The sequence below is a fragment of the Sitophilus oryzae genome, unplaced genomic scaffold (genome assembly GCF_002938485.1).
Source record: "Sitophilus oryzae breed Bouriz unplaced genomic scaffold, Soryzae_2.0 scaffold_111_pilon_pilon, whole genome shotgun sequence".
Classification (NCBI taxonomy): domain Eukaryota; kingdom Metazoa; phylum Arthropoda; class Insecta; order Coleoptera; family Curculionidae; genus Sitophilus; species Sitophilus oryzae.
In genome coordinates this window covers 5,551,363-5,568,455 of record NW_022145749.1, presented here as the reverse complement: position 1 = coordinate 5,568,455, position 17,093 = coordinate 5,551,363, and the positions used below count along the sequence as shown (strand labels likewise).

General features: G+C 32.3%; 1 protein-coding gene across 2 annotated transcripts in view; it reads left to right on the top strand.

Moving 5' to 3' along the window:
* The window catches only part of LOC115884636 (cilia- and flagella-associated protein 251-like), an 80,971-nt gene that overhangs the window by 13,833 nt on the left and 50,045 nt on the right, over positions 1–17,093 (top strand). For both annotated transcript variants that reach the window (XM_030903294.1, XM_030903300.1), the window contains exons 6-10: positions 5,282–5,544; positions 6,087–6,250; positions 7,327–7,470; positions 13,423–13,531; positions 13,593–13,738. In XM_030903294.1, coding sequence (XP_030759154.1) covers positions 5,282–5,544; positions 6,087–6,250; positions 7,327–7,470; positions 13,423–13,531; positions 13,593–13,738 — 826 coding nt within the window. The remainder of the gene's footprint in view (positions 1–5,281; positions 5,545–6,086; positions 6,251–7,326; positions 7,471–13,422; positions 13,532–13,592; positions 13,739–17,093) is intronic.

Genomic DNA, 17,093 nt, shown 5'->3' with positions numbered 1-17,093 from the left:
TAATTATTATTTTTTATATATTTTGAGACTGAATTTATTTATTTTAGCTTTTAAGTTATTTTTCAATGGTTTCATTATTTATTTTTATTGAATAAACATTTTAAATTACATCCAATGCACAGCATAACTTGTATTCTAGCTTCTTTAATCGATGATGAGCAGTGAAGTCATTAGTGTAACATGGGCCACGGGCCTGAGACAGAGAAGGGGCCCCTCGGATCTTGGAGGACTTACAAAATCGCGATGTTTTGTCGCGGTATTTCCCTGGAACGGTAGCGAAAGTAACGCGGCTCATATGTGGAACCGGTATTTTCATAACTTTGTCATCATAAGTTGCCATTAAATACATGCAAACATTGTTTTATTACATCAAATTGCATTCGTTTTTCAATTTGAAAATATTATAAGCTTTAAAAAATTGATGTTATCGTTTTTTTGCAGCCTTTGTAGAGCTGGGGCCCTTAATACTCCTGGGGCACAAATTACCTATAACAGATGCGAAAGAAAGCGACTGCATCGGAAACCGCTCGGCAAACCCCACACGCCTATTGAGTGGTGTAAATACACCAGTCGTTTAGTCCGGAAACCTATGCTGTGTCGTATTCGCTTGCTGGAATGACATAGTGCGTGGTTATATGTTTCTTTTTAAAAACGGGTGTAGGATTTTTGTTGAACTTTTGAACTGTTATTTCTAAGTTTTGGTAATTTGTATATCTTATTTAAAATGGGATACAAATGTGTTATAAGGAAAAAAAAGATATCTATAGTATAAAAAATTAATTTATTTAACAAAATTTAATTAAAAATGTGACAAAATAGTACCTTTCTATTGGTTCTATCGGACTTTTTTCGACTATATAAATCTATATTTGTAAACTTTAATACATCAAATATTTTCAATCTAATAAATCATTTAATGATGTGAATAAGAGGAAATTTCTCACATGGGTGGTCAAATTCTATAGTTTTCATTATATCAAACAGCCTCTGCGAAATGTTTTCAACTCAAAATTATGTTTGACTACATCAATTAAAAGGGTCTTCAAATACATCAATGTGATATTTGTCTAAAATTTGCAAAAGAATCCAAATCTCTGGATAACTCGAAATTATTTACCCATTTAAAAGCCTTTGATCATGAAAGTGGAAAAATTTGTTCATTTTATTTACTGGAAATGGAAAAAATATTTATATTAAATTTTGATGAGTTTTGAAAACATTCAGAGGCTGTTTGATATAATGAAAACTATAGAATTTGACCACCCATGTGAGAAATTTCCTCTTATTTACATCATTAAATTATTTATTAAATTGAAAATATTTTATGCATTAAAGTTTACAAAAAATAAAGGTTTATATAGTCGAAAAAAGTCCGATAGAACCAATAGAAAAGTAACTATTTTGTCACATCTTTAATTAAATTTTGTTAAATAAATTAATTTTTTATATTATAAATATCTTTTTTTTCCTAATCTCCTACGAACTGATATAATATGACGAGCAATCTATTAAATTACTGTGAGATTATATACCTCGATAACATATTGGTGCAGATTATTTTCACCCAAACAAATAATAACCCAAACTATACATTGATGCGGATTGTCTATGAACTCTTTCTGAAGGTCACAGAAACCTGAACGCGTAATTCGGTGTTCTTTCGCATCTGTTATAGGTAATTTGTGCCTGGGGCCAGGGCCCATCAGATCCCTACGTAAAGACGGCACTGCTGATGAATAACATATTTATATCTATATCGATTTTTATTATAATTATTACAGTATACAGAGTGTCCCAGGCTGAGCGTGCATTAGAAGTTTTTAGAGAACCACAATATCTAGATCGAAGTTGTTCTGCACATTATTGTTTTACAACAAGATCTATCGAATAAAAATATTTTCAACATGGCGATACTTCCGGAAATACCGGAATTTGGCAGAAACTTTCTTATTTTAAATGGTGTAAATATAAAAAGTGGATTTCCATTTGAAAAAAAAAATGATTTATAATAATTTTTTAATCGCTCAATTCCATGACATCTGCGGCCATTATTATATGACATTCGGACTATTTTTAATTTTTGGCATAGATAGCCACATGTCTTCTCTTTATGGTACAGTGGCTGTGGCAATCACTAAATTTGACGTTTAGGCTATATACATATTTTTGACAGGCAGTTTTTTCCTAATTATAAATATTTTTTTTCCTCAAAAACGGTTAAGTTAGGTTAGAGTGTTTAATATCAAAATCCATAAAATTTTACAGAAAATTTAAGTAAGTAATAAAAAATGCGGTCACCCGTTTGAAATAAGAAAGTTGCTGTCAACTTCCGGTACTTCCGAAAGTGCCGCCATATTGAAAATATTTTTAATCGATAGATCTCGTTGTGAAACAATGATATGCACAAAATCTCGGATCTAGATATTGTAGTTCTCTAGAAACTTCTAATGCAGGCTCAGCCGGGGACACCCTGTATAAATACTTCAATTTTGTCAACCATTATACATAAGTCATTCAATTTTTACAAAATGTGCATTAGAAGCAATTAGAAGTATATCATTACCTGAACAGACCGGGGGCCACATTTAGCTTCGCCGCCCCGGGCCCCCGATAGGCTTAGTCCGCCACTAAGTTTACGATCATTCGCAATGTCTAAAAACATAATTAAAATTAATAGAATATCCTAGCAACAGCTTGCAGTAATCAGTTGTATCCATAGAAAAAGCCTAATATTTAGCTTATAAAACAATTAATTTTTGGTTTTTAATAGCATTTTTTCTTGGCGGATGATAATTAAAGGCTAAAATGACATTCCTCACAAATTTTAAAGTATAATTAGTGGAAAAGTCAAAAGTTTGTTAACATTTTCAACTAAATGGAAATTCCTACCACTAATTTTGACGTTCTGAATGCTTACATTCAAATTAGAGGAACAAACTTCTACGCTAATTGAAACCACTAATTTGTTCTACTAATTGCGAAGTTTTGAAATAAGTTAGCTAGAAATGCTTAGTTTCGGAGATACAGGGTATAGAAGTTTCATTTTTATTTCGATTTTTTCCAAATAATTTATCAAGTAACGCCAACATTTGGATGAAAATTGGTGTCTGGGAGTTTTTTGACATGAGAAATTTGATTTTGATGTCAATATGACTCCTACTTGTAGAGGGCTCTGCCTACATGTGTTTTAACTGTTTTGAAGAGTAATAACTTTTCGTCCGTACCTGCATAAAACTATGAAGTGAAAAAATATACATTTCCATAACATTTTACGTATAAAATGTCTCTTGGTAAAAATCGCTACGAGTAACCGTTCTCAAGATATTTAGAATGAAAATAGTCAATCCATGTCATTATTGACAAAAAATAAACACCTTGAGTAGATAGTTACTTGACTGAAATAATAAATTTGGGAAATTTTAATTTTTTTAAATTAACCATAAACTTTTTACGAAAAAATGATAGTAAAACAGTTGCTGTTAAACTTTTGGCACAAAAATATCTCAAATTTATGGTTTCAGTCTAATAACTATTTAGTCAACATGTTTAATCGATTCCAAATATCTCCAAAATCATTACTCGTAGCGATTTTTAGCAAGAGATATTTTTTACGTAAAAAACTTCGTGAATGTATATTTTTTTACTCAGTAGTTTTATACAGGTACGGGCGAGAAGTTATTACCCTTCAAATCAGTTAAAAAATATTTTGGTTGCGCCCTCTACAAGTAGGAGCCATATTGATGCCAAAATCTAATTTCTCATATCAAAAAACTCCCAGGCACCAGTTTTCATACAAATATTGACGTTAATTCAGGGGGGTGACAGTGAAATAGGAAAATTGGAAACAGTCATTAGTGTCATTCCTGTCATCTCCTGACGACAAGTATGGCCGCCTAGACAAGGACAGCAATGTTTCTCTCTAACTATTGTCTAACTTCACAGTTTAGAATTGACAGATTTCAGAGACAACTTCAGATTTGTTCTAGAATAAGTTTCGACGCCATTTTAATTCTCTCCGTTTAGTTTTGTTTTGTAAATTCAATTTGATATTTCGGCAGAAATTTATAAATATAAAGGTAATAAAGCATATAAAATATATATTACATGAAAAATCCTGGAGAAAAAGACGTTTCTGCAGTACTAGGTATGTCCCGTGTATATTAAAAATAGGTAGTAAATAAACACTATTTCTGTATTTTTTAGATGCAAGAAAATTTTGTTATGTTTATGATCGGCAATTTTTTTGAAAATGGAAACAATTTACAGCAAGGTAAGATCATTTTTAACTATAGCCAACATTTGTTATCTCCAGTATGTGCGATTTATTGTCAATAATGCAATAAATCTGACTGATACAATCCGATTGTTATCCGACTAAAAGTCTCTTTTTGCTTCTTTTTGATTTATAAACCAGGTCTCTTTGGGAATAATGGACGCTTTTTTTAAACAGTATATTTGTATTTTATACCTACTGATATTTTTATTTGTTAATTTTAGTATAAAAAAATTTGTTTTTCTGTTTTCAGGTTTTTGTATAAGGCTCCCGTTTTCATGTTCCTGCCCCCGTTTTCTGTCCCTAATGGCTGTGCATACGTGTATTTATTTACAAATTACTGTAAGTCAAGCTTATACCTTACTAATTTACGTTAAAATTGCATATAATTAAGTAATTGCTGTTGAAATCATTCAATTCTTTATTTTTTATATATATTTAGTCACGTTGTCTCATATTTCAAATAAATATGTTTGAATAAAATTTTGTTTTGTTTTATTTATGATAAGAAAGAGTACAAAATACATTTAAACTGAAAGAGGGCCCGCCATTGAATAACCGGAAACGGAAATAAATACGAAGCCATCATGTCAACCTGTCAATTGGAAAATTAGTTCTCCAGACGACAACGAAGGCTTTCGGTGGCGTATCGTGTTTCCACGATTTAACACAGAGTTGACACTTCTTTCTAGTTAATTATTTTATGCGTTAATTCATAAATTATTTGGAAAAAAATCGAAATAAAAATGAAACTTCTACACTCTGTATTTCCGAAACTAAGCATTTTAGGACATACATTTATAAGAACTTTTTTACTTATTTTATCTGCAGAATATGTTACCGAAGTTTCCGGAATACAATTCGGACCACTCTGTATATTAGACCATTTGCTACGTTCTAAGATTTTATTTAAATCCCGTTAGACTTCTTATCCGCCTCAGTGTTTCGCGCCGCTTCGACGAAAAGCCGCCTCGTGTGTCCTCAGCCTTAAAATGAACATTTTTACAGGATACGTCAAGAAACAAATACTCTAATACTTATTTACCCGAGATGACCGGTGGAAAGAAACTGGGTAATTTAACAGGTGGAACATATATAGAACAATGTCATGAGTGTTACGTAACAACTACCAGGGGATTCATTCTGGTTTTTCGGACAACGCTTTACACGAAAAGTTTCGACGACGCCACCCAATTGAATAATTCGAAAATGTATATAAACGCCGTAAAAGTTACGCAGGCATCAATCGGCCTTATAACGACAACAGAAGGGTTAGTAGTAGTGATGGACATTACGATTCATTTTGGTGAATCGAATTACACGATTTAATTTCTCATATTGAATCGATTCCTACGATTCCTTCATTTGAACGAACCACATGTCCCAAGCACAATTTACGTTTCATAAAAACAAGATCGCAACTGGCACTACCGGCGATAATTTGGTCGGACAATTATTTAAGAGACCAGAAAAAGAAATATAATATATAGTTCTCTTTCATTTGTTTTTCAACACTTTATGACACTGGCGTAATTGGATTGATTATTTTACCAATAATATTAAATTATGAATCCAATTCATATAATAATAATGTCTGTATTAACTCTGACTCTTACTGTACTGACTCGTACTGACTCTTTTTTACGTGCTGGCTACGATTCAATTGAACGAACCGTATTCTAAGCAGTGAATCGAATCTCACGATTCATTTTTAATTCTCGTTCAAATGAACGACTCGTTCGATCTTTGCCCACCTCTAGTTAGTAGAGGGTATCACATTGTTGTCATAAATTAATTAGTATTTATTTTTTAGGAAGCTAGTTATAGGAGATTCAAAAGGACACCTTTACTTCTTCGATAAAAGACTTACGGTTTTGTATTGGATTAAGAACATTCCTTTCGGTCCTATTACTGACATTAGTTTTCCGGTAAAACCACCAACGATTAGGTTCGACGGAGAAAAAGTAATAATAAAAAGTAAGTGATATATAGTCTATACCGGTTGTCTTTCATAAGTGGCTCCCCTCTATTAGTTAATTTTTAACATAAAAAACGCGATTTGGTATGTTAGTATATGACATATAAATCGGGATTGATTGACGTATTCAGTTTCGGTCACTTCCTGCTTCACCGGAAATTATTACAACTATTGATTTTAAATTGTACTTTCGGTATTTTTTAGTTAATTTAATATGTCAACTTAAATTAAAACAAATTTAGTCAATACTTAAGGCCCCCACGGACGTTCAATTTTATCGCCCAGGCCGCCTATGCAAACCTGGTTTGTGCAAGATTATCGGTATGTATGTGGAAAATTCCGGCCGACTACGCAAGCCGTTTGCTTGCAGTTGTATAAATTCATGCTTCAAAGTTTGCACAGGCCATATTCAAGCAGGGTCTAATTTTGCTCAGGTAAGGTCAACGGCTTGCACAGTCGGCAAAAACTTACCACATCAAATCTGAACACAATTCCCTTATACACAAACATTTTTCAATTCGTCAATATTTTCAGTCCGTAGATTAGATATTTTCAACCTATTATCAACTGGAAACAAAATGCAGATCTATAGTAAACAGTTTTTATGTCAATTTATCTCAATTTATTGAACTATATAAAATCATGCCAGGTTTATGGAAAGTAATAAATAAGGATTATTATGACAGAAATAAAAAGTCCGCAGCTTTTAGTAAAAACACTTCATATAGTAGAAAAAAGGACACCGGAAGTAAATAAGGAAGCAGTTGCTAAAAGGACTAATAATATAAAAAGTTCTTTCAGAAAAAATATAGGTAAAGTCTTAAAAACAATAATTTAGCGGAAAACTGCATAGTTAAAACTGCGCAAACTGGCCTGCGCAGTCCGTCTGTTTTAAAGAAGTGAGCGTCTGTGGGGGCTCTTATGATATTATTACATTTTTTGCAAAAAAACATTAAAATTACATGGTTCCATATCAATTAATAAAATTTGTGTATTTATTTTTTAAAAATGATTTTGTTGTTAGTGCATTTTATTTACATTGTGTACTATTACTTATTAAATTGTAATATTTCAGAAAGAAATTTAGTAGATGATGACGTAATATTCGATTGCTTTTATAAAGATATTCACGAAGAAATCGAGAATATAACAAAAATCAATCCTCCAATTGATGCAAGTTTACGAAATGATCCGTTTATTGTTAATGATTTTTTTATTAGTAAGTATCAGAACAGACTTTTTAATAGTAAATCCGTTTAGAGTGGTTTTACATTGAATTGGAATTAAGTCATTTTTAGTGGAATTTCTTACTAAACTATCTATAATACACTGCCTGGCAATGAATTACGGGCAAAATTAATTTCAACAGGTTCTAAGCCAAATTACTTTTTAAATTGATTACCGATTTTTATAAAATGGCTGGCAGTATGTAACCGTATGTCTTGAAATATTATACTGAATTTTATATACTCAACAGTCAAACTCTGCTGGAGGTTGAGGGGAAACATCCATCTAGCTCAGTGTTTTTCAATCTATGGATGTCCCCATAGGGATCGCGAAGCCTAAGCTTGATTTTCACCAATCGAAGCCTTTATATTCAACCAATAAAATTAATATCGTATCGTCGGACAACGGACAACGGATGCATGAAAATCAAGCTTTAAGGTCGATTTATAGATTGAAAACGGTGCGGTTCGACGTTGCGGTTGCGATTATTTCTATTGGCTATTACTAACGTTTCAAGGTCAACGTTCCTGTCGAAGTTAAAAGTTGGTTAACTTTTGACGTAAAACGCCAACCGCAACAACAACCGAAAAATTTATAATCAACAAAACATCCTGCGTATAAACGAACTTTTTACCGACCGTAACGTCGGGCGTCGAACCGCAACATTTTCAATCTATAAATCGACCTTTATACGTTGGTACGTTGCGTTGGTCCGACGGTGCTCTGATTGGTCATAGCGTTTTCACGCCACTTTTCATCCGTAAATATTTTACTTCAGCCCGTCAACGAACCCGTTCATACGATAACGAAGTTTAGATTGGAAAGTGCCCATAAGGACAATGTAAACATTATTCGGCGCTATTCTTGCAACGGTCGCGACCCCAAAACTTTTGAAAATTTCGGAGCGGTTCGGCTTTTTTCGGAATTATATCTCCAAATATTGTTTATTCAAATTCATTATTATTTTCGTTTAATTTTATAAATAAAATACAATGTGTTGCATACAAGAAACTTTATTTTATATAAGGACGCATGTATGAAATACCTATGAAACATTGGAAACCGACGTTATGCCACGATCCGCGATGGTTTTTGCAGTTCACAGTTCACAGCACAGCTTTTTAAGTTTTTAATGCCAGTTTTTCACAATTATCACCGGTTGGAGTTAATAAAACTTGAATTAAACTCACAAGATAGCAATAATTACTTTGAAAATGGACGCTATAAACACTTTTCGGAATTTCTTTAATGAGAGCGGTTTAGATTTTGAAAGATTATTATGATTTTTAAAGATTCTGACTTTGACAAGAGAAAATTATTTCTGTTTTTGTTTGCCGTTGTTCTTAGCGACCGCTATAGCAGCGCCAGGATCGCGTATAACGGTCGCGACCCAAATCAATTTCGCGACCTAACATTTTTACGGGCTTTCCAATCTAAACTTGTTGCATTTATCCACAAAACATCCCCCTTTAGAACTTTTTCTTTAATGGCCATAAGCGGGAGTAAAATACCAACCGCCCGAACAAACACTAGAGGCGCCACCCGTCATCAAATGGTGTAAAAATTGCGAAAATTTAATCATCTAATTTTGACACAAGGGGTCGCGCTTAACTTTTTCAATTTTAATTCAATATTCATTGTTTTCAAATTATATTATTAGACTTTGTTGTATTTTGTGAATGTATAAATGTTTTCTTAGTATAAAGTTGCATTATAGTAATTTAAATTATATTACATACATATTTAAGATTCAAATATTATGACATACATGTCAGTGCCATGTAAAATGTCATCTTGATAACAAAAAGTTAGTTATTGTCAAAAGTAGCTACAGTCATGTTAAAATATTAAAATTTACAAGTTATAATTAGATATTTTATATTATTTCAACAACAAACACATAATAGTACGGCGTCATGTTGATATGCAGGTCCAAAACAAAAAGTGCCGTTATATTTTTCAGTTTTCGTTGTCAACCGCGGAAGTTTCAGTGATTTTAGTGTTGTCGGATATTTTTATTTGTGAAATAGAAATATTGCGTTTGGATTGCAAAACTAAAAGTGGAAGTTTTATTGCAATGTAAGTAAGCGTTTGTCCATTTTATATTTTACTTTTTTCTTATCTACGACAAATATGCATATATTGAAATTTTATAATTCGTTTTATTTAAAAAATGTTAGAAAACAAGCTTGTAATCCTGTAATTGACATAATTGTTATGTAATATATTCCATTTAAATGTAATATATTACTTTACAATTAAAAAAATGTAAATTTAAAAAATATATTAAAAATATATACAGGTATTAATTGAAATTTTTTGAGTGCGAACAAACACGAGAGGCGCTTTATTATTTACTTTCATTTCTTAACATGATAGACGAAGTTCTAAAGGGGGATGTTTTGTGCATTTATCTATGCGATAACGGACGTTTTAACACTTTTTTGACAAATTTAATCTAACCTTAATAAAAATATAAGTAAAATAGCAAAATCGTTATGAAAACGAAAATATAAAATAACACCAACGTATATCCGATAAACGGAGGCATGAAAATGCAATAAATTTAAAAACTGCGTTTTTTCTAACCAATCAAAGTTTTTAAATTCTACCAATAAAATTAATATCGTATCAACGTATCGTCGGACAACGGATGCATGAAAATCAAGCTCTGCTGGGGGTCGCAAAAATACAATTTTAGTGAGATGGATGTGCTTGTTTATTTTTCAAAAGTTTATCAAATTGTGGTGCTATTTTTGAAACGTTAATAATCAAATCGTTTTCTAATTGCAGTCTTTGTCTCTTTTTAGTTTTAATGTCGTATCATTGAAGAAAATGTTATTTCACAGGTATGAAGTGGCGAATGGCACTAATAATTTAAGAGCTTCCCTTGCCATCTCTGAATATTCGTGTTTTCTTTTTATCCGAAATACGTCGACACTTTATGAATAAAATTCCATCTTAAGCATGCCATCGGCGGCTAAATCCAGAAGACGTTCTTTCATTTTTGTGGTGACATCAGCCAGATCTATTGTCCATGACATCAGCCAGATCTATACCAGATTTGTCCAAAAAATGGTTTAAAATCCATCTACATGCCCATTGTCAGCTTCAAGTCTGGAAAGTATGCCAAAAGTTTATCTTACAAATTATGCAAGCTCTGTATTATGCAAGGAATGTGAGCTGATACTTCAATAATCTTCTGAACACATGGAAAAGTTTCGAATATTTTGTTTTGTAGAGAGGTTGACCACAAACGATATTTTGCGTGAAATGCTTTTACTTTATCTTTCGCTGTTAAAATATTTTCTTCTCTTCGTTGAAGGTTCTTGTTCAAATTGTTAAGGTGGCTAAAAATATCTGCCAAAACTGCTAATTTCAAGAGCCAAATAGGGTCAGAAAAACGAGAAACATATTTAGATTTTGTATCTTGTAATAATATTAACAACTCAGCTCTCAGTTCCAGAACTTTTGTCAATACCTATCCTTTGGATAGCCACCTGACACCTGACTTCTGTGTGATAAACGAGATTTTCATGAAGCGAGCCCGTATCTTCACAAATGATTCTGAATAGCCGGGTTTGCAAAGCTTTGCCTCTGATAGAATTCATAATTTTTATTACCTCCTTGAGCACGTCATTTAAATCAGAAGGTACTACCTTAGCAGCTAGAGTCTGTCGATGAAGAAAACAGTGTGTCCAGGATATGTTCGGCATTATCTATTTTAACTTTGCAAGTCCGCTCTTTTTGCCAGTCATAGCTTTAGCGCCATCGCTACAAATAGCGATACATTTTTTTGCAATCAATATCGTAGTCGCAAGTACTTTCAAAAACATATCGTATAAACACTGGCCAGTATTGTTAGAAAAATACGATCAGCTTCTTTTTTATGCTTCTCAGTTTCTTTTTGTTGAATTAAATTATTACAGAGTCTAATAAAAGAAATGTATTTTTGGATTTATTCTCTAATGTTTTAAATTTGTCTAGTGTAACTGCCTGTGATACTTGGTTACCAGACAGCGTACATATTATTTTGCATTCCGAACATGTCAATATGGTGCTTTGTCATGCGATGATTTTTACTATGATATTAATGCAGATCTTCAATAGATTGGGATGTTCTTATGTCTTCTTCTTCCAACAGATTTAGCAGTTGACAAATTTGATGGAATATTGATGCAGTGTATTAAACATTTTTGTCCCTTTCAAATGATCAGGAAGAATGATTATGGAAGGATACTAGGGAACCTAATTGACGAGGAATACTCCAGCTACGAAGAAGAAGAGCAGAATGGTTTCAGATATGTACAGATAATATATTTGTATTGAAACAGATAATCGAGAAGAAATCTGCAATGGACGAGGAAGCCCACGTTCACATAACATTTATTTTAATAAAGTTATTGCAGAATTAACGCAGCTCTGATAAAAGCTATAAAAATCTTTACCATGGAGGAAAATCACCAATAAAAACGGCCAACGGTCTCTCAGAGGAACATTATTTAAGAGTTATACCGGATGCGTCTCAAAAGTGGCTCACCCCTATAACTTTTTTATTTCTTCAGATAAAAAAACGAGATTTCGTGTGTTAGTATATGACATAAATTAGGATTGATTAACGTATTCAATTGTTTCTGGTCACTTCCTGTTTTACCGGAAATGACTGGCACCCTCGGTATTTTTTTACTTTATTTCATAGAAAATGACATCCTGAATAGAATGACATATCATATGTCAACTTTTGACATTCTCGCTTAATAAAAAATTGTATTTTAAAATTCAATCTAGAGTGCCATGGCTATTTTAAAAACACTAATTTTTAATCAAGGATCCTTGGAAAAATAGATTTGATCGTCTAATGTTTTAAGTGTCTTGTCCTGGCCAGTCAGAAAATGCTCAAATCGTATTTTTAGCCATATCTCAATTTTTTCAAATGGAATGAGGGTGGCTCATTAGCATATTTGGTAAATTATTTTTGGTATATTACATTTTTTTACGAATAATTTGATACCACACACTTGGTATTTCGAGTCAAATTTTCGTTACGAACCGCAAGTTATAATTTCAAATACACCATATGCGAAAATGTCAAAAGTTGACATATGATATGTCATTCTATTCAGAGCGTTATTTTCTTTCGAATAAAGTAAAAAAATACCGAGGGTGCCATTTAAAAATCAAAAGTTGTAGTCATTTCCGGTGAAACAGGTGGTGACCGAAAACAATTGAATACGTCAATCAATCCTAATTTATGTCATATACTAACATACCAAATCTTGTTTTTTTTTAACTGAAAAAAATAAAAAAGTTATAGGGGTGAGCCACTTTTGAGACGCACCCGGTATTGCGAATGCCTTACATCCCTGCAAAAGAAAATGTCTTTACTACTGCATTCCAATTTCAATTCAAAATATTCTAATAAGGTTGCGATGATTTTTTTGCATTGTCTATTAAGCTATTTTGTACCATTCTGCACTAAAAGAGGTTCTAAAAAGAACAATGTTCGACTGCAAGATTTGCTATATAAGCTTAAAGTTCACAATACAATTGATTTAAACCAAAAATTCGTAATACAAAACTAAAGTGTCAAAACGAAGGACAGCGCAGGAAATAAATAAATAAACGTGGAACTTGACATTTTTACAGCAGAGCTACCACCTGAATCCTCAACGGGAAATTTAAATTCCAGTTAGTAGGCGCCGAATATGTCCATGGTTGGCAACAATGAACTTAAAAATCGCACCCTTGATTACGTAACTAAAATTTTAATTGGTATCGCTTATATATTGGGAAGTAAAAATCAGATACGTGTTTATACTGCAATCAAAATTTTACCAAAATCATTTAAAAAGTTTTAAGGCTCTCCTATCTGACTGACATTAACTATGCCTGGAATGTATTGTCGGAAAGTGTATTGTTTTTCACTAATACACATACATTTTAGCTACTGCCGACTGTAACATTTACGCAATTGACTTCTTGAACAACATAGGCATTCCATTGTTTCATATAGCAGATTCAAATATAACGTCAATCGACGCACACGATGAAATGTAAAAGAAATACAAAAATTTACATCTTTCTTATTACATAATTGTTATGCCTATATTTAAGGCCTTACATAGTGATTGGATACGAAAATGGCAGAATTACTTTGATCAATTACGATACTAAGGAACAAATAGCAACAGTTTTACTACCAAAGTGTGAAGATACTACTGCATCAGATGTTGTGTCATATGTCAAATACTCTTACAAATGTACGTATAAATTGGTATAGGCTTGGTGCATTTCAGTTGATTTCAACAAATTCCGACCGCAGCGCTCCAACGGCAGAAATCAGAAATTATCATTATGTATTTCACGCCGCCGTCACTTTGATCGCGTTAAAATAATATTGAAATCGCGTGCGGCTTTATCTATCAAAATATTTAAGTACCTATTTTAGTTTTTTGCTAGTGCAGTTATTGAGACTATAAAACATTCAGGTACGAGGTTTGTGTCATTTAACGCTGTTTCGGGTAGTAAAAATAAGTGAAAAAAAAAATCGAACTAGGCGTCGCGTCGTGTTGTGTTGTGTTGTGACAATTTCAAATGTTAATAAAACCACCGAGAAAATGTTAACGCGTAAAGCCCCATACTCACACTTCGCTCCTTCCTCTCCTTACTTCCTCGCGTTACTTCCTCGCGTTCCTTCGTCCCTTCGTTTCCTTCCTTCGCCTATTCGATGCTTGGAAATTAGTCAATTATGCAACAACACACCACAAAATATTTTAAATATAGCAGCTACATGTTTAATACGAAATATCTAGTAACCTCTAAAATTTTTAAAAAATCCGAAAGGCGCATAATTTTTATTTTATAAAACTCTTTGTCGTGTCAAAAATAAAAATTGGTTCTTCGTTGGGAGCTGTCTATTTCGAAAAACGACTCAAACTTATGTTCTTTTTTTTTAAACAGGACACTCTATATATTATTTTTTATTTTATTTGCCTTGTTATGAGCTTTCGAAAATAATAATATACTCTATATTTATTTATTTAGGTACTGCTAAACTGCTAAACGGCTTAAAGCCCCATACTCACACTTCGCTCCTTCCTCGCGTCCCTTCATCCAAAAATCATATATTTACTATGGGAAAATGTCGATTTTATGCGACTGTGTCTTCCTTCCTCCTTCGTCAAAACGCTACTTCGTCCGTTTACTTCCTCGAAACGCTCCTTCCACGTACTGTCGGTTTTTGGAGGAAGTAGCAAAGGAATTATCACGAACACAAAAAAAAAAATTAAAAATATAAAAATAATAAAATATTAAAATAAAAAAATATTAAAATATATAAAATATATACATCGATCTTGGATTTCATTCGTAGTTGATTTCTTGATTTGGCAGTACGTCTGTACAGGGTGTCCCATTTTCGTGTGTTTTTCAGGGTTTCTCGTTTATGAGTCGAGATACAAAGATGCGGTTTTCACATTACGCTGTTACTTTTTTATGAAACTAAAGATGCTACATACAGATATGTCCTAGCTCTCTTACTTCCTAAAATACAGGGCGAATGTGAAATTATTGCATTTTTTGATCTCTTTTGTATCATAACTTATCGAAAAGGTGAAAACGGTCTCTCGTACAGTTTTTCACGTTTTTCATGCAGTGACGTAACTATTTCTTCGTTGGAATCTGTCTTTTTTTAAATTGACTAAAACTTATATGTTTTTTTAAATACGATATTTTGTATATTATTTTATTTTCCTTGTTACGAGCTTTCTAAAATACTTATTTTCATAAACGGGGTAAAAATGCATTATTTAACTTTATTACATAGTCGGCCGGTTTAAATTACGTAATCAAAACAATCAACTAATTTATTCGACGTAAAATGTTGGTTATTGGCATGTTATTTAAAAGCAGCACAAGTTCAGTTTCCGTGTAGTTTATCAAAATATCACGATGCAAAGCAAAGTTAAATAAAATAAGAGCCGTTTAGCAGTTTAGCAGTACCTAAATAAATAAATATAGTGTATATTATAATTTTAGAAAGCTCATAACAAGGCAAATAAAATAAAAAATAATATATAGAGTGTCCTGTTTAAAAAAAAGAACATAAGTTTGAGTCATTTTTCGAAATAGACAGCTATCGCAACCCAACGAAGAACTAGTTTCGTCACTGCATTCTACCTGAAAAATGAGACACGGGCGGTGGGTAAGTACTCAATGGTTAGAATAAAACAAAATCAGGGTATCCGGTATATACCTGTACATTTGGATGAACAGTCTAATTTTATAAAAGGTATTTTCAACGACCGCATAGTAAATACCCGGTATAAAACCAGTAATATCAAAAATACGAGTATATCTACAATATTCCTTATATATATTGGTATATTTCTATTCCCGGTATTATACCTACCGGTACTATTTACTATGCGGTCGTCGGAAACTTCTTTTATTAAAATTAGGATGTTCATCTAAATCTACAGGTAGGTATATACATATATACCCAGATTTTATTTATCTACAAATTGGGTACTTACCCACTGCCCATCGCTGATCATTTTCACCTTTTCTAGATAAGTTATTAGATAATCGAGATACAAAGGTTATCGAAAAATGCAAAAATTTCTACTAATTAAAAAAATAAAAAGTAAAAGAAAGAAATAAGGAATAACTTTGAACTAAGAAGGCTAGGATAAATCTGTGTGTAGCATATTTAGTTTCATAATAAGTAGAACAATGATGTGAAAACAGCATCTTTATATCTCTACTCATAAACCAGAAACCCCATAAAACATACAAAAATGGGACATCCTGTACATCTAGTAATCGCCAGTCGGTATAAAAATAATTCACACACAGTAGTCTAAAAAATGGAAGAAAAAAACAATATTGTCTTCATATTTGTGAAAAAATTAATGTCCATATTTATGTAATCGTAGCGACAAAAATAAAAAAAATAGAAATAGTGTGCATGATACCTTTACAAAAATATCTGAAGAAATGGGGATTGACATCAACGTTTAATTAGTATGTCATATTTCATAGTTTCGATATAAATTACATAATAAACTTTACTCTATTGTTGACTCGCCTAGTACATTCATACTGATATACCTTGTACATGATACTGAAATATTCGAATTTATGAAAAAAACATATACATTATTAAAATTAAATTTTTATTTTTGACACGACAAGGAATTGCAGTTTTATAAAATAAAAATTATGCGCCTTTCGGATTTTTTAAAAATTTTAGAGGTTACTAGATATTTCGTAATAAACATGTAGCTGTTATATTAAAAATATTTTGTGGTGTGTTGTTGCATAATCGACTAATTTCCAAGCATCGAATGGACGAAGGAAGGAAGCGAAGTGACGAAGTAACGCGAGGAAGGGACGCGAGGAAGGAACGAAGTGTGAGTATGGGGCTTAAAGGAGAGCATAATTAAGGCATTGTAGGGTGCAATAACATTCAATAACTCAACTTTCCCGGATATTCAACTCTCCCGAAACAATATTTTATAGCTTTATAGTTTCTCACACCGATTGGATCATAAGCAAAAAAGGATTCAAGCAGTTCGCCGAAACAAGTGAGTAAACAAAGTGCTCGTTACATAA